Here is a 23,286-nt window from a genome sequence, read left to right on the forward strand (position 1 = left end):
GAGGCTGGCTGTCAGAGAGTGATTCATTGGGGTTGGTCGCACATGCTGCGATCGTGCGGACCTGTGTTGATGGCTGCCAGAGCCGTGGAGAACACCGCGAGTCATGTTGGTGTGCATGCGTGTCATAGAGAGAGAGAGTGATGACACGAAAGAGGGACAGGCAGACGTAAAGACACCCAAAGAAAATATATTGGTGCACAAATACGTCCCTTCAAGTGTCTCTGGGTGTGTCTGACAACAGCAGATTAATGCCCCCCCCCCAATTATTTTTTCTCCCCAATTGTATCCGGCCAATTACCCCATTCCTCCGAGCCGTCCCAGTCGCTGCCCCGCCCCCTCTGCTGATCCGGGGAGAGCTGCAGACTACCACATGCCTCCTGCGATACATGTGGCGTCGCCAGCTGCTTCTTTTCACCTGACAGTGAGGAGTTTCACCAGGGGGAGGTAGCGCGTGGGCGGATCATGCTAGTTTTTTTTTTTTATTATTTATTTTTATTATTCATTATCCAAACCGCTTATCCTACTCAGGGTCAGGGGGATTATTTTTGTTATTTTGTTACTTATTATTTTATTCATTTATTTATTTATTTTATTATATTATTATTGTTTTAATTATATTTTACTATTTAAATTTATTTTTTTTACACTTTTTTTTAGGATCACGCTATTACCACCCCCTCAGAATGGGTGCCCCAACCGACCAGAGGAGGCCCTAGTGCAGCAACCAGGACACACCCAGACGCGCAAACATGGCCAATTGTGTCTGTAGGAACGCCTGACCAAGCTGCGGGATTCGAACCGGCGATCCCCGTGTTGGTAGGCAATGGAATAGACCGCCATGCCACCCGGACGCCCAGTAGGTTAATGCTTTATGTGGACTTCTCCTCATCCAAGTCTTTTGTGTGAGTACCAGCAAACACCTAAAGACTGGCAACCACTGACAGGTGAGAGAAACAGAAAGACAGAATGACAAGAAAGAAAGGAGAGGTGTGAGCGAGAGAATGGTAAGGCTGACCTAACAGAAACCTCAAACGCTGCAACAAGAGAACGACAGAGAGAGAAACTGGAAGTACACACATGCATGCAAGCACACATACAATGGTGGAAGTTAAGGGTCTTGTCTCCGTTTCCAGTAATGACCCCATTGCAGTCATAGACTTTGAGGCTGTGGTCCTCCTGCTGTTAAAAGGTAAAAGGTCAATTCTGCGGTAGTGAGTCATGCAGAAGCTTTGACAAACAATTATGCCCCCGCAGGTTGTGTACTGCCATAGGGGACATAAAAAAAATGCACAAACCTCACAAACACCCACCCACACACCCACATACACACTGGTTGTATGGATACTGATCAGGACTAGATTTAAAGCAAAGGTCAGTGGAGAGTTCCTTTGAAAACAGGCATTATACTGAGTATAAGCACACAGCATTCTCACACCAGGCTCAGACCCGCTGTCTTGAACCCTGGTACAGTTTGTTTGGTATCGCACAACGTAATCTGACCCGACTACAGGACACACCTCGTATCGTCCTCCAGACTTATGACATGCAAATGGAAAAGATGATTAATTCCCACAATGCTACTCAAAGTGTGCCTTCTCGTGTGATGTTACCTGAAGGCAGCACATTGTCTCGTTTGAGTCAAGTGAAGCAACTTACTGTTTTTCAGTGTGCGACCTTAAATCGTGTTCAAAAAGGATTACATGTCACTGATTCGTACAAGGATCAAAAAATGACAGCCAGTGCAGTTTCATCACAGCTGACGCTGTTCGTGTCTGTTGACAAATTTCAGATCACTGAAATTTAAATGTTTGCAATGCCGTGCCTGTTTTTGTTTGTTTTTGTTTTTTGCATTTGCTAATAAACTGTAATTCTCTTATAAATGTTGCCAGGCAAAATATTGCCAAACCAATGCAACATAATTCCTCATCTGCTGCTTCGGATCAAAACAGAAGGAATGTAGATTTGGAAACATGTTAAAATTTATCCGATGTTAAACCAGACCGTTATGTGTCCGGGTAGTGTAGCGGTCTATTCCGTTGCCTACCAACACGGGGATCGCCGGTTCGTATCCCCGTGTTACCTCCGGCTTGGCCGTGTCTGCGGGTGGGAAGCCGGATATGGGTATGTGTCCTGGTCGCTGCACTAGCGCCTCCTCTGGTCGGTTGGGGCACCTGTTCAGGGGGGAGGGGGAACTGAGGGGAATAGCGTGATCCCCCCCCACGTGCTATGTCCCCCTGGAGAAACTCCTCACTGTCAGGTGAAAAGAAGTGGCTGTCGACTCCACAAGTATCGGAGGAGGCATGTGGTAGTCTGCAGCCCTCACCGGATTGGCAGAGGAGCAGCAACTGGGACAGCTCGGAAGAGTGGGATAATTGGCCAAGTACAATTGGGGAGGAAAAAGGGGGAGGGGATAAAACATTATCCTATGTAAAACCAGACTGTTGTGAAATTCATGTTGCATTACAGTCATACTGTGGTATTCTCATTACATTATCATTGACTGCCTTTCATTTTTGCATTAGCGCTCTTACACACTTCCCTATCTTACAATGTCTTCACCCACTAGCTTCACTTACTGTACCTGCCAAGGACAGAGCAGGCTTTAATCTATACACCGCCACTCGACACATACTCAGATACGCTCAAATCAGATAGCATTCACATAGCATTTAACATCTTGACTATTTCCTAATGACTTCTCAACAGGGCCCTGCCTTTTCTTCTTCTCCTACAACGCTATGTCCACAAACACGAAAGGCCTCCAACCGGTTCTCTTACAGCCGGGCAGATGAGTAAACTGAGCAGAAAGATGATGGATAACAGCAGATGATGATGATGCAGCAGCACGAGCCACAAAATGTTTAAGTCGGCACAGCATCAGTTAAATCAGGGGTGTCAAATTTAACCATAGCGAGGACCTGCAGAGACTTGTGAAGGAAATCGAGGGCCAGGCTTATATCACTATTAATCATTATTTTCTATTATTGAAAGAACGATTTTTTTCATTTTCCATGGATCATTTTATCATTAAGTGCTGCACATGTTTTTTTTTATTGCATGTTAAATGATATGCCTACACTTGTCCCCACTGCATGTAATTAAGCAAAATAGTAGACTGTATCTCATTTATTCTTTTTTTTTTTGATCATAAGATTTTTTCAGCCATCGTAAGATTTGAATATAACAACTCAAGGGTTGACCATGACACGGTTCAACCGTAACAGCTCAATTTATGTGGGTCTGCATTACCAGCAAAACAGTTTGATAAAGCAAAGCAATCCATAGGACAATTCTTAATCAACTCATATGGCTTTTGCCTCATGAACACGAATGGACAGAACAAACGCCAAAACAAAGGCATTATGCTTTTCATTTCAGCTCTTACCAAGACACCCGACACCTTTACTTTGACATGAGGTGATCTAAACTTAGCACAAAAAGTAAGGAAATGTGTGTTTGGTAGATTATCTCTTTGTTGTAACGATGCTTCTTGGCAATAAATCTTATATCAGGCAGCTGGTTGTCAGCACCTGGGGTACCAGAAGCTCAAAACAAGAGTCAATAGCAACAGCAAAATAAGCCGTTTGGCATTGGCAGAGAAGATTTGGCAAATTTTTCATGGGCACAACCCACATACTCAGCTCCGCTGCTCATCCCACAAATAGATGTTCCTTACAGATGTGGCCCCATTTAAAAGGGAAATAAACAGGCTTTCCAATGGTATAAGATTTATTGCCAAGAAGCATTGTTACAACAAAGAAATAATCTACCAAACACACATTTCCTTACTTTTTGTGCTTAGCATATATAGGCTAAAAGTCCTGCACGGTGGCCACTTTCTACACCAAGACCAGATGCTGGTCTGTGAAAAGGGACCTGTGGGAAGATTTGTTAATTTTCTTCATGTAGAACAGCCGTTTGCATGCGTAGGTGACGCGAGCAGCATGAAGGAGAGGCTGTACCTATGTCTTGGGGACGAAACGGGCAAACATGCCCCCTCCATCTGACTGGTATTGGGTCTTCAGAGCGCCATATGCAATTCTATCAGTCCACAGAAAGTTGAATCAGTTCATCTGGACACGATGTTTATTGAGCGAAACGTTTCGTCACTCATCTAAGTGACCTCTTCAGTCTCAACTGACTGCAGGTATCCCCACCCCTTATAAACAATACAGTGGCATAATGACCGAAACCAACGATCGGTTTCATAGGCAAGTTGCCGTGACCATTACCTAGAGTTTCAATGGCCAGTGAATAGTACACATGTACTATTCACTGGCCATTGAAACTCAGTGAGGGCTGAGGATTTGAGAATATTTGCAATCACAGCATTGTAAGATGGTGACAGATGTACTCTTAGCCCCCCCTTTTGATTCAGGGACGGCCGCTCCCTCTTCACATAGATGGCCTCTTTGACTCCCCTTTCAAACCAGCGTTCCTCCCAATCAAGGATGATAGGTTGTGATAGTTGTGATTGCAACCATTCCCAAATCCTCTGTGAATAGTACACATTGCCAAAGAAAAATCATGGCAATTTGCATATGAAACCGATCGTTGGTTTCAGTCGTTATGCAACTGTGCTGTTTATAAGCAGGGGGGGGGGATCCCATCCCTGCAGTCAGTTGAGACTGAAAATGCCACTTAGATGACTGATGGAACGTTTCTCTCATTAAACGTGTCTAGATGACCTGATTCAACTTTCTGTGGTTTTATTACCTGGCTTATTGAGCATGCACAAAGACACTTCTATCAGTTCTACCTGCAAGTGCTTGGGCACAGTGTCCATATCAATTGCAAATGGGTTTGCAAAAGGATCATAATTAAATTTCTGGGATTCAAAGTCAGCAAGTCTCCTGCTGAATTCTGCTGCGAGTCTTATCAGTTTTTCAGAATACACATCTCAGGGGAAAGTGGTGGTGATTGTGCTGCTGACTGACTGGTAAATTGGAAGGTGAGCAAGGTTGCCTGGACGCATCTGGCTGCACAGGCACGGCTTGATTTGGAAGGCCTTCCCTGTGTCACGCATCTCTGCAATCAGCTACTTTCAGCCCTGCAGTTTTAAATTAAGGGTACTGAGGTGAACCGTTATGTCATACATGAAAGCCGAGTCACTCAACCACTTTTCATTCTTTAAGCTCAGGGATGGCTCTTCCCTTGATGTTCATGAAATGAGGCACCTTCACCCATGTCTCGTAGAACCTGTGCAAAACCTCCACCCAGCTCAGACATCCAGAATGTGGCATGGCACGTCTTGATGCGCAGAGTCCTTCGTCCCTAAAAGTGCTCTAAACTGACAATAATTCAACCCCTGTATACAAATGAAGTTAATCCTTTTTATTACAACAGTCTTTGAATACTCCGGGCCCAGCACCTTTCCACAGACATCATCTTTTTTTCCCCGCTTTTTCTCCCCAATTGTACCTGGCCAATCACCCCACTCTCCGAGCCTTCCTGGTTGCTTTCCCATCCCCTCTGCCAATCCAGGGAGGGTCTGCAGACAAGCACATGCCTCCTCTGATACACATGGAGTTGCTAGCTGCTTCTTTTCATCTGACAGCGAGGAGTTTCACCGGGGGGACGTAGCACGTGGGAGGATCACGCTATTCCCCCCAGCCCCAGCCCCCGGCAGGTGCCCCGACTGACCAGAGGAGGTGCTAGTGCAGCGACCAGGACACATACCCACATATGGCTTCCCACCCGCAAACACAGCCAATTGTGTCTGTAGGGACGCCCAACCAAGCCGGAGGTAACACGGAGATACGAACAGGCGATCCCCATGTTGGCAGGCAACGGACTAGACTGCTACGCTACCCAGACGTCCCACAGATGGCTTCTTGATGTATAATCTAGTGATAAGCTGTCGATTATCCTCCGGGGCGCCCCATTCTCTCTTGAACTTTTGTGACCAATCCACTCTTTTCCCCACAAATCGCAGGTGCACTGTCAGCTGTCAATCCCACAAATTTATTGCATGGCAATTCTGTGTCATTTACACACCACTTGACTTCCTCAAAAATGTCCTGCCCTGAACTGATTTAACATCCAAGAGATCCTCGGTAACGGATGGCTGAGAAGCTATCCCCCACCACCCCATATGAAAACAAACAATTGTGAGGTTTCCGTCAGTGAATGGCTTCACCGGTTTGGTGTTGATTGCACCTTACTTTTATTTTCTATATATATATATATATATATATATATATATATACACATTCATTATTTTTTTTTTACTTTTATCTTTACTGTTTACTGTTAATTTTCCCCTCATGTACCAACATACCGAGACAAATTCCTTGTATGTTCTTGTACTTGGCAATAAAAATGATTCTGATTTTGATTTGACAGTTTCCTCAACTATAATGAAGCTTGTCTCCGCAGCTCCCTCACTCTGAGTGTTGGCCCAATGGGACATGTTTTGCTGCCGCTGAATGTTCTTTTTCAGTTCTGTCACTTTCTGCTGCCTTTCCTCCCTTATCCATTACGCTGATAATTTGTGGTTTCAAAGTGATGATGCAAGTTACATTCTTCTAAAGCTGATGGCAACTCCTGACAAATGATGCAAACAGGCCTGGCTTTAAACAAGCTGAAGATGTATTGAGTTTCTCGCCTCTTTTGAAACTGTCTTTTTTTTTAGCCATAACGCTAGCTAGCATGGTGAAGGACTTAGTAGTGACCTACGCTGACTACACAGGTTGGACTGTAGCAGCGGCCCCTGGACAGCGGCCCCTGTGCTGCAATTTGGTATTGCCGATGATGTAAATTTAAACAACAGCTCATGGGCCACGTTAAATGGATCATCTTAATTGATATGCAAGCCTGATCAACAGCCGTGAGGGGCCGTATCTGGCCCATGGGCCTTGAGTTTGACATGTGAATTAGATGAAGGTAGACACACAAATAGCAACCAGATGTGCAGTTCTGACATCCTATCACAAGATGCAACTGAAATTTTATGCTGTTCTTTTTTTAACCAATTATCTAGAACATGGTCTTTTAAACTAGAGGACAATTTCTTAACCTTGCATGCATATTTTCCATTGCAGTATGGTTGCACAGAAAATGCGAGCATGAGGACAGAAATCTGAGCAAGAGCACAAATTAAAACCGAGCAGGACTGAGAGGAGTTCTCTGTGAGCGTATATTTGAGTGTGCACAGAACCAGGTATATTTGAGCGCAAGAACGGGGTTTTGAGAGAGAGCACTGGAAACCTTTATGCCAGAATAAGAAATTGTGTCCTCAAATTTAACGACCAGGTTTTTGGCAGTATAATAACGCTGTAAACTACCTGGTTTTGAGATGGGGAAATTGTGGACGTGATGGACAAGTCTATGAGTTTCTTAGTGTCCCTCTGGGTGTTTGTGTCTGCGCATTTGTGTGTTTATACCATAATTTATGGATGTGCGCCATGTGATCATAGTTAATTAGCAATTTGCATGCATGGCTACACCTATAACAGATGTTTGGAAGCACTTATGCATGCATAATGTGTTTTCTTAAGTAGCTCATTGTGTGTGTGTGTGTGTGTGTGTGTGTGTGTGTGTGTGTGTGCGCGCGTGCGTGCGCATGTGTGAGCTTGTGTTATCAGTGTCAGTCAGTAGTGTCATCTTCTGCTCTAAGTGCTGACTCACAGGACACATAGGACACCAGACCTTTGTCATCATTACACCATCGATCCACTTTGGCTCGCTTCCTGTCATGTGACCACTCTCTCCCATTCCCTCTGAACCTACGGGACAGTGCATGATATGAGAAGGGTCTGAAAGGCCACCCATTTTAAAAGCCTCACCAGGTTCTTAGGCCAAAGTGAGTCAGATTTGCCTTTAGGAATTTGATGCCAAGCTGCAACTTGCGCGAGTGGTCAAATAAGCTATAGGCAGACTTAACTGTTCTCGTGCCTGGCATGAGAAAAACAGACTAAACTGATAGGGATGCTGACAGAAGGTGTTGAACAGAAAGACAGGCTACATAGGTGACGACTTAGACTTAGAGAGGAAATGACAGATGAAAGGGATGGGACAAAAGAAGGAAGGGAAAAGACAACATCTCCTTCTTCAATGTTAGGGATTACCAAGTATTCAGGAGTTGCCATGTGGGTTGCTTGTTGCTATGCACAGACAGACAGAAAAGAAGAAAAAAAGGATTTGGCTGGGCTGTTGTTCCATGAGAGCTTAAGCAGGGACAATTATGAGACATAACAACGGTTCATAAAAAAAAAGTTACGACCTCACCGAGGGTAGCAACACACCAAACAAAGTGAAGCAGGGAGAAGAGTAAAGGCAATAAAAGATCAAGGCAATGTCCAGTAAAAAGGCAGCAATTCAGCTGAAATTCACTGATGAATGGCTATGTGGCCTGGTGCAACGGTCCACGAGAGACTATCCGAATAGTCTTGTACAGCATGAGGTGTTTTGTAAACCACAACTAATATGTCAGACAGTTATTTTCTAACCTTCATGCCCACTTACTGCTTAGTTATCATGGCACTTAGCCCAAAATAACTGGCAGGCTTACAAGAGGAATCACACGGCTAGTCATCTTGCTGGTCATCTTTTTGACTGACTGCCTGGCTAACTGACTGGAAACTGACTGGCTGGCGTTCTGCATGATGAAAGCATGAACTGACAAGTCTGTCGTGGCCTGAGGCGGTGGTCTCATTCGCTCACAGGGAGCCCATCTTAGACAGACACCCCACTGACGGGCTTCACATCTGGGGTGCTGTGTCACTACCCGACATTGACCATTTTTGTTTGGAGTAAGGCTTCAATGCAGTGTGGCATCAATTTCTATTTTTCAAACTGTCTGTGGTGTATTTTAGTAACAGTATGTCAATAATACTCGAGCACACGGATTAACTACCACCATGAGGCAATTTTTGATAAAGACGCATCTTCAGAGGTATTTTCTCAAAGAGAAAATGTTGTATCATTTGGGAACTTTGTGGTAAACAGCAGCATAAGACGTAGTAAAACCGCTGGCTGCTATTAATCAGCACACTCCTGACTTCAACAGCATGCGCGGATGCGGCTGACAACCCGAAGATTAATGCGTTATTCAGAAGACAGAATTTGACCTTCATTACAAACAGACAGAATTCAATCCGACTCTTGCAATCTGTCGCTAATTCCTTTTCCTTTCCTATCCTGGGATGCACAATAAACCAGTCCATATGTGAGGCTCTCCCTTTAAGAGCATGCTGCCCCAAAAGCTCATTTCAGACTGACTTTCAGATGCCCAGAGAGTGGCTTTAAATTTCTCGGGCTCTTATTTCCACCTGAAATGTCAAACTTCAGTACAGTAAACCTCGAGCCCATTTTATTAATTTTTTTTTTGACAAATTAAACTTTGGATCTTCCTTCTCTTAAATATTTGGGCAATTACTCATACTTTTTGAAACAGACCTGCATGATAAACTCAATCAGGTTTTCTAGTGATGGATAGTCTCAGTGAAATATTTTCATCTGTGCAACAGACTGTGGGGTGCATTTCTCTGGAGTGGCAAAAAGCTGCATAGCAGACTACAAAACTGGGTCAGACTGGGAGTTCAGAGACGCCAAACCACAGATATACCATTATATGGTAGATAAGACGAAGAGTAAGTATACGCAAATAATTTAGGTGCAAGGCCATCAGAACAACATCAATGAAAAAAGATTAAGATTAAATTTCCTTTATTAATTCCCTTGGGGAAAATTCAGTTACTGCAAATTAACCCATCCTAGCTGTGATCTGTATAGCTGGGAGCAGTGGGCCGCCACCTTGATGCTGTGCCCGGGGACCAACTCCAGTTTTTTCCCATTGCCTTGGTCAAGGGCACAGACAGCAGTATTAACCCTAACATGCATGTCTTTTTGATGGTGGGGGAAACCAGAGCACCGGAGAAAACCCACCACAGACAGGGAGAGAACATGCAAGCTCCACAATGAGGACGACCCCCCCTAGGTTGGACAACCCCGGGGTTCGAACCCAGGACCTTCTTGCAATGCGCCACCGTGCTGCCCACATGCCAAAAAAAAAAAGGGAGTAATGCCTGTACACTTACTCTAAGCCACCAAAGTTTAATGATGATGTTTCAATCCCACTTGGATCTTCGTCAGGCCAGAATGAATTTAGGGGGCAGCTACGGCGGTTCTCGGCTGCCCCCCAAATTCTCTACATTGGTGTCAGAAGTGGGATGGTGAGACCGTGAGGCCATCGCACTTCCCAAAGGAGGGGGTAGTGTAACGACCACGAAAAAGTAGACTTGCTAGCCCTTGGCTAACGGGTCAGACCCTTTAGTCGACTGGTTAACGTAGTCGCCTGTGGTGCGGTAGACACGGGTTCACATCCCGGCTGTGGCGGTTCCCGGGTTGCCCCCCCCCCCCCCCCCCCGTATGGCTGCCCTCCCCGAATTTGCTACAATATAAATATAGAGATCCATCATGATAAGGTAATATAACTGTAATACAAGAGAGCCTTATAAAAAAAATTAAAAAAACCTCCCCAAAACAGTGGTACTATTATGTGCTATTTGAATGGACTGTGTTGTTAATTGTGCTTTTTTGATTTGTTCTCTCCGTTTTTATGTTTTTAGTGGTATCGTTTTTAGGGAATTTTTGGATGTGTATTTTTGTCTTCTCTGTTGCACTGCTGAGGGCTGGGAGAAACGGCATTTCGTTTTTATTTATGTGCGCAGGTACATAGTGAATGACAATAAACTAAATCTTGAATCTTGAATATTTAAAATGTTCAGCACTGAAAAAAACTATTCAAAAACACTGGCACACTTTCAGCTCTGATCCACTACTTGAAAATGAATTAAAAGATTTACCTAAATTAGTATGAAAATGTCCCCCCAACTTGACACAAATGCTGGTGAAATCTGATGGCGTTCCTGCTAAAAACACAACTTTCCTTGATCCTCCACTGGGGAATTACCGCTGCGGCTCCTTCTCCCAGTGCAATTTCACATATAAGTGTACCACCTACACCCACCCGATAACAGGAAAAACAATGAAAGTAAGAGGCACTATATCTTGTTCCACAAGAAATGTAACCAATCTTATCAAATGCACATGTGGTTTAGCATATGTAGGAAAACACAAAGCGCACCAAAGACCAGGATAGCGGAGCATAGGAGTTGCATCTGTACTCAGGACTAGCATGACCCAGTGGCAGTGCATTAGCCAGTGGCCTCTCTCAGATACACTGGCATCGAGCACGTCAGATCTCCGAGAAGAGGAGGTGATTTAAATTCCCTCTTACTCCAAAGAGAAAGGTTTTATATTTCCACTCCCCAGACTCTCACATCTAGAGGTCCGAATCAAGAGTATGAGGTCAAACATTCTCTCTAAAATAACTAAAAAATGGTGGTAGTGTCATGATGGCTCTCTGTATTTATATTTATTTTGTATATTTCTAGACCTTAACATATTTTTTAAAAAAATGGAAAAATATTGATTTTATAAATTCAACAGGTGTGTGCTTTTCCCTGTTATCAGAATCGGAATCAGAATCAGAATCAACTTTATTGGCCCAGTGTGCCTATGCACATGAGGAATTTGACACCAGTTCACAGCAGCTTCTAGCACTTGTAGACATCACTCACGCAAAAAAGAAAGAAGAAAACAAGTCAATTACAAAAAAAGAAAAAGAAAAAAAATGAAATCAGTGCAACATAACAGGGCATTGGAGGCAAGCATGGATGCATAACAGGTATGTCGCTACTATACAGAGGTTTTTTTATGGTTAAGTAATCAACAACCTATATCCCCATATATTATAACATGTTGCTTATATGTTATATTTCCCATACACTATACCACATACCATACCACAACCCATCATGTCCCTATACAATGGTGTAAATTCCCACTATATTACAGTATGTTATCTTATGTACCAGAAGTATACACTATATATTTACCTACCATCCACCTCACAACTACATACTATATCATATACCTATGTTCCAACCACAACAATAACAGCAATAATTTGTAACCAGTATACAGCAGCTGTATGTGTATTTACAATTGTACATTTGTATTGCACATCTGGTTTAAAGAGGTAGTGCACATCATAGATATGTAGGTGAGACATCTTGACCAGAGCGGGCTATTTACCAAGTGTCATATTTACATAATAAGTGTCTGTTCCTGCACCATGCTGTTAAGAGTTCATGAGAGATGGCCTGTGGGAAAAATCTGTTCTTATGTCTGGTGGTTTTGGTGCCCATTGCTCTGTAGCACTTGCCAGAGAGTAGGAGTTCAAACAGACTGTGTCCTGGGTGTAGGGAGTCTGTGCTGATTCTGCCCACCCATTTTCAGGCTCTAGAGGTGTACAAGTCCTGCAGTGTGGGCAAGGGAGCCCCAATATTTTTTTTTCTGCTTTCCATACTGTTCACTGAAGCCTGCTCCTATCCTGTTTTGTTGCTGCTCTGAACTAGACCGTGATGGATGTGCACAGGACAGATTCAATGACTGTGGTGTAGAACTGGCTGAACAGCTCCTGTCGCAGACCAAATTTCTTCAATTGCCACAGAAAGAACATCCTCTGCTGGGCCTTTTCGAGGATGGAGTTGGAAATGGTAGTTCCCAGAAACGTGAAGGTCTCCACAGTTGACATAGAGCTGTTGGATATTGTGAGGGGGAGCAGTGTTGAGGGGTGTCTCCTAAAGTCCACTGTCATCTCCACAGTCTTGAGCATGTTCAGCTTCAAGATGTTCTGATTACACCAGAGCACCAGCCGCTCAACCTCCCACCAATATACAGACCTGTCGCCATCGTAGATGAGTCCGATGACCGTAGTGTCATCTGCAAACTTCAGTAGTTTTACAGTTGGGAGGTGCAGTCGGTGTAGAGGGAGAGGACCAGTGGGTAGAGGACATATCCATGGGGAGCACCAGTGCTGACTGTCCGTATACCAGAAGTGACTTCTCCCAGCCTCACCTGCTGTTTCCTGCCTGTCAGGAAGCTGGTGATCCAATGACAGATGTTGGGGGATACAGTGAGCTTGAAGAATTTGGAAGAGAGGATTTCTGGAATGATGGTGTTGAATGCCAAGCTGATGTCCACAAAGAGGATCCTTTCATATATCGCTGGGCAGTCAAGGTGTTGTAGGATGCAGTGCAGTCCAGTGCTGACTTTATCATCCACTGACCTGTTTGCTTGGTAGGCAAACTGCGACGGGCCCATCAGGTGTCCTTCTTTTTCTTCATTTGTGATGTCTTGCAGACCCCTCCAAACTGACATGGGATCATTGGCTAAAAACCTGTTTTTCGCTTTTTCAGCATAGCTTCTTTTAGCCACTCTGACCTCCTTTGTCAGTGAATTTCTGGCCTGTTTGTACAGGCTTCTGTCCCCACTGCTGCAGGCATCCTGATTGGCCTGCCGAAGTTGTTTTAGTTTGGCTATGAACCATGGATTTTTGTTATGTGCTGAAGGTCTTAGTAGGCACAAATGTCTTCACAAAAGCTGATGTAAGATGTCCCAATGTCAGTTCACCCAGGTTGCCAGTTGCAGCTTCAAATACACTCCAATCGGTGCAGTCAAAACAGTCTTGAAAAATGGAAACCACACCCATATGTATGCATCATGCACACTGATAGGCTGACAAGATTGTTAATTGTTTTTGGATGTTTATCACCCTGGGCGATTTGGATGATTAACCACACCTTCCATCATAGAGCTTGTCAGCCTATCAGTGTGCATGATGCACACATATGGGCGTGGTTTCCATTTTTTAAACATTCTTACCTGATGAAGATCCAAGTGGGATCATTATTAAACTTTTGTGGCTTAGGGGAACGCCCCCCTCCCTTGACCTATCCTCCTTGGGTGACCCTACCAGGAGCCAAGCTCCAGACGACATAGCTCTTGGGATCATTGGTACATGCAAGCTTCTCCACCATGGCAAGGTGGTGATCCAGGAAAATACTTATATATAAATGTCCCTCTCACCCTTTTTTGGGTGGTGTGTGTCTTCCTCAAGCTTGAGTCCTCTACCAGAGGTCTGGGAGTTTGAGGGTTCTGCGCAGTATCTTAGCTGTTCTTAGGACTGCACTCTTCTGGACAGAGACCTCAGGTGTTGTTCCTGGAATCTGCTGGAGCCACTCTCCCAGTTTGGGGGTCACAGCCCCTAGTGCTCCTATTACCACTGGGACTACGGGGGATTTCACCTTCAACATCCCATCTAGTTCTTCCCTTCCCTTCCGTGTATGTCTTGATCCAGTAGCCCATTTCTCATCAGGTTGTCCTGGTTCACCAACAGCTGATGCGGACCTTGTTAACCCGGCCGATGTCCAAGCCGGTATGACTCGATTCATGTCACTCTCACTCATACTCGAGGTAGCTGGCTTGTATAGCATTAGACGTGTAAGCCACAGAATTTTACTGGCAACTCATCCCAACCAGGGTTTGAACCAGCATGGAAAGCAGACGTTCTTACCTACTGCACTATCCAGCTATAGGTTAGATGGACGGATAGATAGATAGATAGATAGATAGATAGATAGATAGATAGATAGATAGATAGATAGATAGATAGATAGATAGATAGATAGATAGATAGATAGATAGATAGATAGATAGATAGATAGATAGATAGATAGATAGATAGATAGATAGATAGATAGCATTAGAAGTGTAAGCCACAGAATTTTACTGGCGACTAATCCCAACTGGGGTTTGAACCAGCATGGAAAGCAGACGTTCTTACCTACTGAGGTAGTTAGTTAGTTTGATAGATAGAGAGAGAGAGAGAGAGAGAGAGAGAGAGAGAGAGAGAGAGAGAGAGAGAGAGAGAGAGAGAGAGAGAGAGAGAGAGAGAGCATGAGTATTATCAATCAATACATCTCCCTTCTGACACCTCTCAGTTTTCAAGCAAGGCTGCTCTATTTTAAAAGGACATACCAGACATTGAATCAAGTTCAAAGAAAGGTTGTCCAATACTAAGTCAGCACTTCTCATTTTTGAGGGAATGGCTCGTTCTACCAAGTAAAAGAGCTTACACAGTCATTTTCTCATGTTGATGCCATAAAAATATGATCCCTAAATCATGACGGGTACTTTCTACTTTAGACCGACTCTGGACCAACAAACCATTGGGTTTGGATTCATTTCCCCTGACTTACATGTTAGCCCCTTTTATCTCTCAACTATGCTGAAGATCAAATGAGACCCAGCCTCCTGTTGTTTCCGTTATGACTTTACATATTTCCCTTTTTTTTTAAATTATCTTTCATTTTGCCCTCTGCCCAGCAGCTCATGTTTCATGCTTCCCCTGTTGATGTCAGTAAATGGATGTTTGCTGGCGTTCTGGCTACTGGGTGTAACTCATGTTAATGTTTGAGCATATGTGTGTGTTTTATGTACAAGCTCTCATGCACAGATGAAGGATGGAGGACCACAGGACACAGCTGCTTGTGCCTGTGTGTGCGTGCGCGTATGTGTGTGTGTGTGTGTGCATGTGTGTGTGTGCACTTGCTTGTACTTCTATCTTTGTGAGGAACAATTTGACTTTTCAACCATCACTGAAAGGACATTTTGCCCAGTTCTCACTTTTCAAGGGTCTATTTTCGGGTTAGGATTTGGGTTTAGGTTTAAATGTAGAATTAGGATTAGGATTAGGCTAAAGTTAGGGTAAGGGTTAAGGTCAAACATATATAGTTCTGATGGTTAAGGTTAGGATTAAGGGCTAGGGAATGAATGTAGTCTGTGAGGCTCCTCGCAATGATAGAAGCACAAGAACACACACACACACACAATACACAAACACACACGCACAAAGAGCAAGTGTAAAAAGATTAATATTTGAGATCCTCTAATTCTCCAATAAGCATTTGCATATACTGATCATGCTCTGTCATCATGTCCTCAAATGTTTTGTCTGCGTCAGACGTCTGCTTCTTATATCGTTCCCTGGGAATTTTTATTTTTTATTTATCTTCTTATATTTCAAGATGTAAAGGTGTGTACATGCCCTGGACTTAAATCAAGATCAAGTAACAACACAGCCAAGCTAACCCATTGTAATAACTATTATATAATTACTGAGAAAACGTACATTTCTCTCCATTTTACATGTTAGTCAAGGATTTACTGGCCTCAACCACAAAACAATCGGAGCAAAAATACACGAGCAGAAAGTGCTTCAAGTTCCCACACTTCTATTTTAGTCACCCCCCCCCCCTTCAGTCGAAGGTTTTGTCAGATGATCCACTTTCCTCGGAAAGGTGTGAAAATGTATCCTGGAGCACGGTGGCAAAGCAAGGTGGGAAAATGTGTCCTTGTCTATATTTCTCCAGCCTTTGTCTGTCCATCTCTCTTGTCTGTTTGTTTTCGTCCATTTACTGGTGGTCTATAGGTGTCTGTTAGTTTTGCAGCTCTCTGTGTATAAGAAAGCTGTACAGTCCTTTAAATCATCATCATCATCATCGTCATCATCATCACAGCATCTCATCTTGTTTCCATGATTACCTTTTTCACAGCAAAGTACTTGTGACTGCCACCGAATAAAGGGAGAAACACACTCTTCACTGAGCAATAATACTCTTTTGCATCATTGGAGAGTCTCGCAAAATCTCTGCTAGATATTAAAATGATTTACACCACGGACAAGGAAAACACTGGTTTCAGATGGAGTGGCCGGAGTACATTATCTTCAAATAACCAGGCACTTGAAACGTTGTTCAAGACAAAAACGTTGAATCACCGTTCTAAATCAGTGCTCCGGTCACACTGTTGCTACAAAACTGCAGACCATAGCAACCAAGTAACCCATGTCCTGTGTCTGTATCATTATCTTGCCCTATGATGGAGTGAAATACTTTAGTGCTGACATCATGGATGATGATTTCCATACTACTTTTGATTTGCTCGGAGAAAAGAAAACTTAGGGAGAGTGGATAAGAGCTGATTCTCCAGAGAACAGCACAACAACTCTGTTTTTGGTTCACCGGCCTTGTGAAGGACCAACGTGTTGAACTGTGTCTGAATGAATGGCTGTTCAACTTTCCTCAGAGGACGAAGGTAGAAATTACGAGTGCTGATAAGATGTGTCAACTTTGTTTGTGTTTAATCCCCTGTTTAGTCCAGAAACATGCTTCTCTGCCTTAGTACACCTTAAACAGCAAAGAGGGGATTGGGTGACTGTGGCTCACGGGTGGTCAGCCCTATGTTCCCTCAGCCCTGTGGGTCAGCTGTCCAATAGGTTAGTTATAAGTTAAGGTAAGGGTTGGGTTAAGGTTAAGGTTATGTAGAGGTTGAGGTTAAGTCAGGTTAAGGTAGGTCCCTCCCCCCTTTTTCACCCCAATTGTATCTGGCTAATTACCCCATTCTTCCGAGCCGTCCGGTCGCTGTTCCACCCCCTCCGCTGATCTGGGGAGGGCCTGCAGACTACCACATGCCTCCTGCGATACATGTGGAGTCGCCAGCTGCTTCTTCTCACCTGACAGTGAGGACTTTCTCCCCCCCACCCCCCCGGACAGGCACCCCAACCAACCAGAGGAGGTGCTAGTGCAGCGATCAGGACACATACCCACATCCAGCTTACCACACGGCCAATTGTGTCTGTAGGAACTGTAGGAGCCTAAATGCAATTTATTGATAAAATATAAAATACAATTGTTTGACTAATTAGCATGCAATGATTTACAGTTCATATTTACAGTAATGCAATAAATTAATTGTTTGATTCCTTGCACTTGAAAGGTGTGTGAATAATTTGAAATGTATACGATCTCATATGTGTTACATTTGTAATATTTGGGAATAGGTGACTATAATTGTTACTTCCTAGTAACTGCGCACACCTTTTATTTCTTTTGATACTCTCGCAAGGCGAGTTGGAGAAGAATTGGGGGGGGGGGGTTAGGCAAGGGGAAAGTGGAGCCACATGGTTTTTTTGACCTCTTGTCTCCTTTTCTTATTAACCCTTTTTCGCTAATGGACAAGTGTTCCATACCAAATATTTCTTGTGTCGACGTAAACAGATAAACTTTACAGAGTGGTCCTGTGAATATTTCCTTTTTGTTTCTGATGTGGATATGGAGTGTCAAGCTAAGGCTTCATTCTTTGGAAACTTGCATTATTAGTCCAAAAACTTGCTCTGCACAGATTAATGGAATTTGGAACGGCCTGATTCGAAATGGACTACGGAAGAAGGAAACTTTGCACGGACATCATGGTGGTTTTGGGAAAAGAAGACAACAAACTTTAAGTTCTATCTTTCCTTGCTTTGGATTGCTAATTGAAGCTAGCCTACGAGGACGACAGTACAGCCAGTGAGTGTGCTGCGGTTATATACATTAAAAAGAAAGAGGGACATTGTTCGGCTGAAGGAAGATGGAACGCATTTTATGTGTGATGCCCATTCTACGGTGCTTTGACGTTTTTCTAATTAAGTGTGGAAAATTTCACTTGTCATGGATAAACAAGACAGTGAAAAACGGATAGTAAAAATGACTGAGAAGGCTGTAGAAGAACACAAGTCTAGACAAGTCCAGGCACGCAGATACAAGCTATCCCAGCTAACTAGCATGGTAAAGCAAATTGAGTAATTAACGGAAGACGATGCAACTGTCAACATTGTTAAAAATAAATTGCATGTTGACTTTAATTGTTTGCATCAAGAATTTTCCGACCTAAATTCTGGTTTGCGACGATTTATGGCTGAGGACGAATTTTTGGATAGGTAATCAAAAGAACTGGTTTGAGCCTAAAAATAAATCAATGAATGATTTCTTCTGGAAATGCGAGGAATGGATGAAAGAGGTCATGAAACGCTGTGAGCAGGCTGAAGAGTGTGATAGATGAGTAATGCTCACATATTGTCGGTCCACATCATCAAAATCAACCCCTAAACACAAAAGTAGACCATCAGATTAAAGGGAGAGATCGAACACGCATCATTAAAGGCAAAGGCTGCAGCTTTAAGGGAGAAGTTAGCCATAGAAGAGGAAGAAGCAGATTGGCAGGCACAAAAAAGATGCAGCGAGGCTCGAGAAAACATGCAAGAGGTGGAGTCTGAAGCTGAGCGAAAAAGACTAGAAGCTGCAATAAAGGCTAGGAAGGAGACGCATGCAATATACGTAGACTGTTCTTGCTGAGTCGGATGCAAAAATTGACATTTTGCAAAAATATGAATACACGCAAGCGGACGTGAGCATCATTGATGTTAATGAACAGGTTGGCGAAACAAAGGTGAATGCTACCTTTCAACCACCACTACAGCATGCCTCACCTACACCAAATGTTAAACACAACGTTCAGCCAGCAATGCATCCAAAAGCCTCGCCTGTGCCGAACATGGAATTCAATGATGGACCAGTACGTGATAGTCTATGCAAGGCCATCTCACAGCAAGCCAATGTCTCCGAGTACCTTATGAAGAATCACGAAGCACCATTACTTTCTGATCTCACAATTCCAACATTCGAGGGCGACCCGCTTGAATATAAATCCTTTATCAGATCTATTGAACATGGAGTTGAAGGCAGCACTAGTGACAATCGTGATCGCTTACAATTTTTGCTGCAATACACAAGTGGACAACCGCATGAATTGGTTTTAGAGCTACATTTACAAGGAACCTTCAACAGTTTATGTTAAAGCAAAACAAATGCTAAAAAAGTTTTTTGGTGATGACTACAAGATGGCAGAAGCCTACATAAAGAAGGCTTTGGATTGGCAGACAATCATACCACAAGATGACGCTGCACTACAGTCCTTCGCCTTATTCCTCACAGGCTGCTCCAACACAATGACAGGTATTAGCTACATGGAAGACTTGGACAACACAGCTAACATAAAGGCACTGGCTAACAAGCTGCCATACAAGCTCAAATAAATTTAGAGAAAGTCTGCCTGTGATTTACAAGAAAAAACAAAGAAAAGAGTGTAGATCGATGACTTTATCGACTTTGTTAACAAACAAGTTAGGTATAGTATATTACACCCGATCTATGGAAACATAAAAGAAACCACCACAAACACGAGAGACCCAGTCCGACAGAAACCAAAACCACAATATGCAGAGACACTCAAACCAAAGAAAGTATTCACAACAGCCGTTGTCCCCCCTAGAACCGAAAACAAAGTCAAGACAGAAAATTACAAACAAGCAACATGAAAAACACAAACTGTCTCAGTGGACGTGAACAGCAAGCCTTGTGTTTATTGCAAAAGAGAGCAACACAGCCTCACAGTCTGCAAAAACTCAAGAGCAAGTCACACAAAGAAAAGATTGACTTCTTGAGAAGCAAAGGTTTGCATGTTTGTAACACTGTCACGTGAGTAGCAGCTGCAAAGAGAGAGTCCAATGTCAAGAATGCTCTAGACTGCATCCCACACTGCTGCATATGAACACTAAAGACTCGACAGAAGAAACATTAAAAGAAAGTTGTGAACAACAATCCATATTAAGTGCCCTCATACAAATGACAGAAACTTTTGGTGTCACTGGGGCCAGTAAGGTAGATTGTGAAATGAGTCAGTTGTGAACACTCGCTTTGTGACTGGACTGGAAATCAGTAGACTGGATGGAAACCAGTTTATCAGACTTTCAGAGGTGTTTTCATAGAAAACCATCCCTGTAACAAAGATAATATTCCCCCCAAGAGGATGTTAACAGTTGACCTCACATTAAGGAGGTGAAACTTCCCACTATCCAAGCAGAGGTTGGATTACTCATAGGAGCAAATGTTCCCAAGGTAATGGAGCCACTACAAGTAGTCAGCAGCATGGATGGTGGACCATACGCCTTGAGAACAATATCAGGCAGGGCAATAAATGGACCACTCAGAGGTGGAAGCAATATAATGGAGACAACCAAATTGACAGAAGTCACTGCAAATCGAATCTCAGTAACCAAGCTGGAAGAGCTCTGGCAACTGTAGTTCAAGCCGGACTTTCCAGATGCTGGACAAAATGAGGACATCCAATTGTCCAAGGATGATCACCAGTTTATTAATATGGTGTCCCAATCCTCAAAACTTGAGGATGGTCATTACAGTTTTTGCCTTCCGGTGAGGAACAAGTCAGTGTATGCCAAACAACAGATCAGTCACATAGCAACTTGCACTGAACATACAGAAAAGATTCTCTAGAGCTGTCAATTTTTATACACAATATGTTGCATTCATGGATGACATCCTCAAGAAAGGCTATGCGGCGAAGCTCAACAGTACGGAACATGAGCCAACTGAGGGGTGAACATGGTATTTGCCTCACCATGGAGTCAAACATCCAGTCAAGCAAAAACCGCGTGTTGTCTTTGACTGCGGAGCAAGCTTTTGGGGAACATCGCTGAACCAACATCTCCTGCAAGGACCAAACCTAACAAGCTCGCTAGTGGGGGTCCTCATGAGGTTCTGACAAGAGACCGTGGCGGTTATGGCCGATGTGGAGACCATGTTCCACCAGATCAGAGTCAGCAATGAAGACACGGATCTCTTCAGGTTTCTCTGGTCGCCTGATGGGAACTACGAGCAGGAGCTTGTTGAACACAAGATGTTGGTCCACATCTTCGGGGCAACATCATTGTCAAGTGTTGCAATCTTTGACATTCGGAAATGTGCAACAGATTTTGAGGATTAATTGGGTCAAGAAGCTGCCAAAACAGTCAAAAACAAGTTATGTAGACGACTGTCTTAAGTCAGCTACTGATGAAGACACAGCAGTCACCCTTTGTACTGACTTGAGGAACATGTTGGCGAAAGGTGTATTTCGACTAACAAAATGGTTGCGCACCAACCGGAAGTTGCTCAGCTCAATTTCCAAAGAGGAAAGAGTGTGTAACCCACATGATTACATGTACCCTGTGACGTATGTAAGTTCCACTAGTGGCCTCTAGGAGGCACACGAGCTACAGAGTTTAAACGATAAAAACAACCGTCAACAATAGAGAAGAGAGAATGAATCTGACGAGAGAAAGACTGGAAGAGAAGAGAAATACGGATATTTTGAAATACAGACAACTTTGACTATGGATACTTGAATTATTGATATTTGAACTACGGATATTTGAACTACAGGACATTTGAACTACGACATAAAGATCCCTCCCACGAAGCTTCCTTGGTGAGCCGCTAGCCAAAGCTAAAAGTAAACAGCTTTCTGTGTTCCATGTAATCATAGCCATTTACGTAGGATATCTTGATTTTATCCAAAGACAGATGATCTCCTGTTGAAGGAAGAAGGAAGACGCTTGTCTCTTGTGTTTTGTACACTGCTGGAATCCTGGTGAGATAAGAGTTTAAAATCTTGAAATCTAAAGACTGACAATTTTCGATTGGTTGCTAAGCTAAGCTAACCCAGCTAAAACGTATATCTATGATCCTTAGCAGTTTCCCATATGATTCAGAACTTTAAAACCAGTCAGGACACCCGATCCATAAGGTTTATTTGATGTAGGAATGTTAGACATTTTAATATAATAATATGCTTGTTGTTAAAAAAAATGTAAGCTCCGGTTGCCACTAGCTACTGAGCCAACTCGGGCTACATGGCATCCATGGAACCCATAGCAGCCAGCTAGACGTGAATTCACGTTGATAGTGCCGTCTGACCGTCATGCAGCCTGGCTGCGATGACATTGTTTTTAACTGTTCTTACAGCAATAGGCTGTTGTCATTCAGCCGCATATTAGTTATATGTAGGAAATGATTTAATTCTGAGAATTGACTCTAGATTTGGGTATTTTTATTTTGTTTGTAATTGTTTGATAGAGATTGCAATTAATAAGGAATCTGTACAATTTTGTGCAGACTGGTTTTTTTAGTACCCCGAACAACCCCCCCCCCTTGCTACACCTTTTGGAACCCTTGGATACCCCCTTTGGATTTCCCCCATCATCGCCCTGGATTTGGATTCATCATCACCGCCCTCTACATTAACTTGCCCCTGTGATTGTGGTAGGATCTGGACATTGCACCTTGCACAGATTGGAAGACTGAATCATTCCCCCCTTTTCTTTTCTTTATTATTTTCTTTGACTGCACTCATACTTTATTTTGGATTATTTTGTTTAATTTGTTAGTGTAGACTATGGCTGCATAAGTAATATATTAGAAGGGTATAAAATAGAATATAGATAGATATAGACAATAAATAGAATATTAGGAAGAACTTTAAAAAAGTATAATAGAGTAAAATATATACATATATATATATATATAATATAACACATCTCAATTAGTATTGATATTGAAATAACTTGACTTTGAACTGTTGAAATAAATTGTTTTTTATTGTAAACTATACCCACGAGTGTGTGTGTTGTCTTTGGGGTGAGTACTAGAATCTGGTCTA

At 43.1% G+C, this 23,286-nt stretch overlaps 1 protein-coding gene across 1 annotated transcript in view; it reads right to left on the minus strand.

Annotated features, from left to right (window-relative positions):
* Nucleotides 1-21,684, minus strand: part of mast1a (microtubule associated serine/threonine kinase 1a) — an 80,917-nt gene extending 59,233 nt beyond the window's left edge. The window contains exons 1-2 of the mRNA XM_056280545.1: nt 21,674-21,684; nt 21,353-21,448 (exon numbers count right to left, since the gene is read on the minus strand). Coding sequence (XP_056136520.1) covers nt 21,353-21,448; nt 21,674-21,684 — 107 coding nt within the window. The remainder of the gene's footprint in view (nt 1-21,352; nt 21,449-21,673) is intronic.
* Between the last annotated feature and the right edge of the window lie 1,602 nt (nt 21,685-23,286).

This window comes from Lampris incognitus, chromosome 5 (assembly GCF_029633865.1).
Source record: "Lampris incognitus isolate fLamInc1 chromosome 5, fLamInc1.hap2, whole genome shotgun sequence".
NCBI lineage: Eukaryota > Metazoa > Chordata > Actinopteri > Lampriformes > Lampridae > Lampris > Lampris incognitus.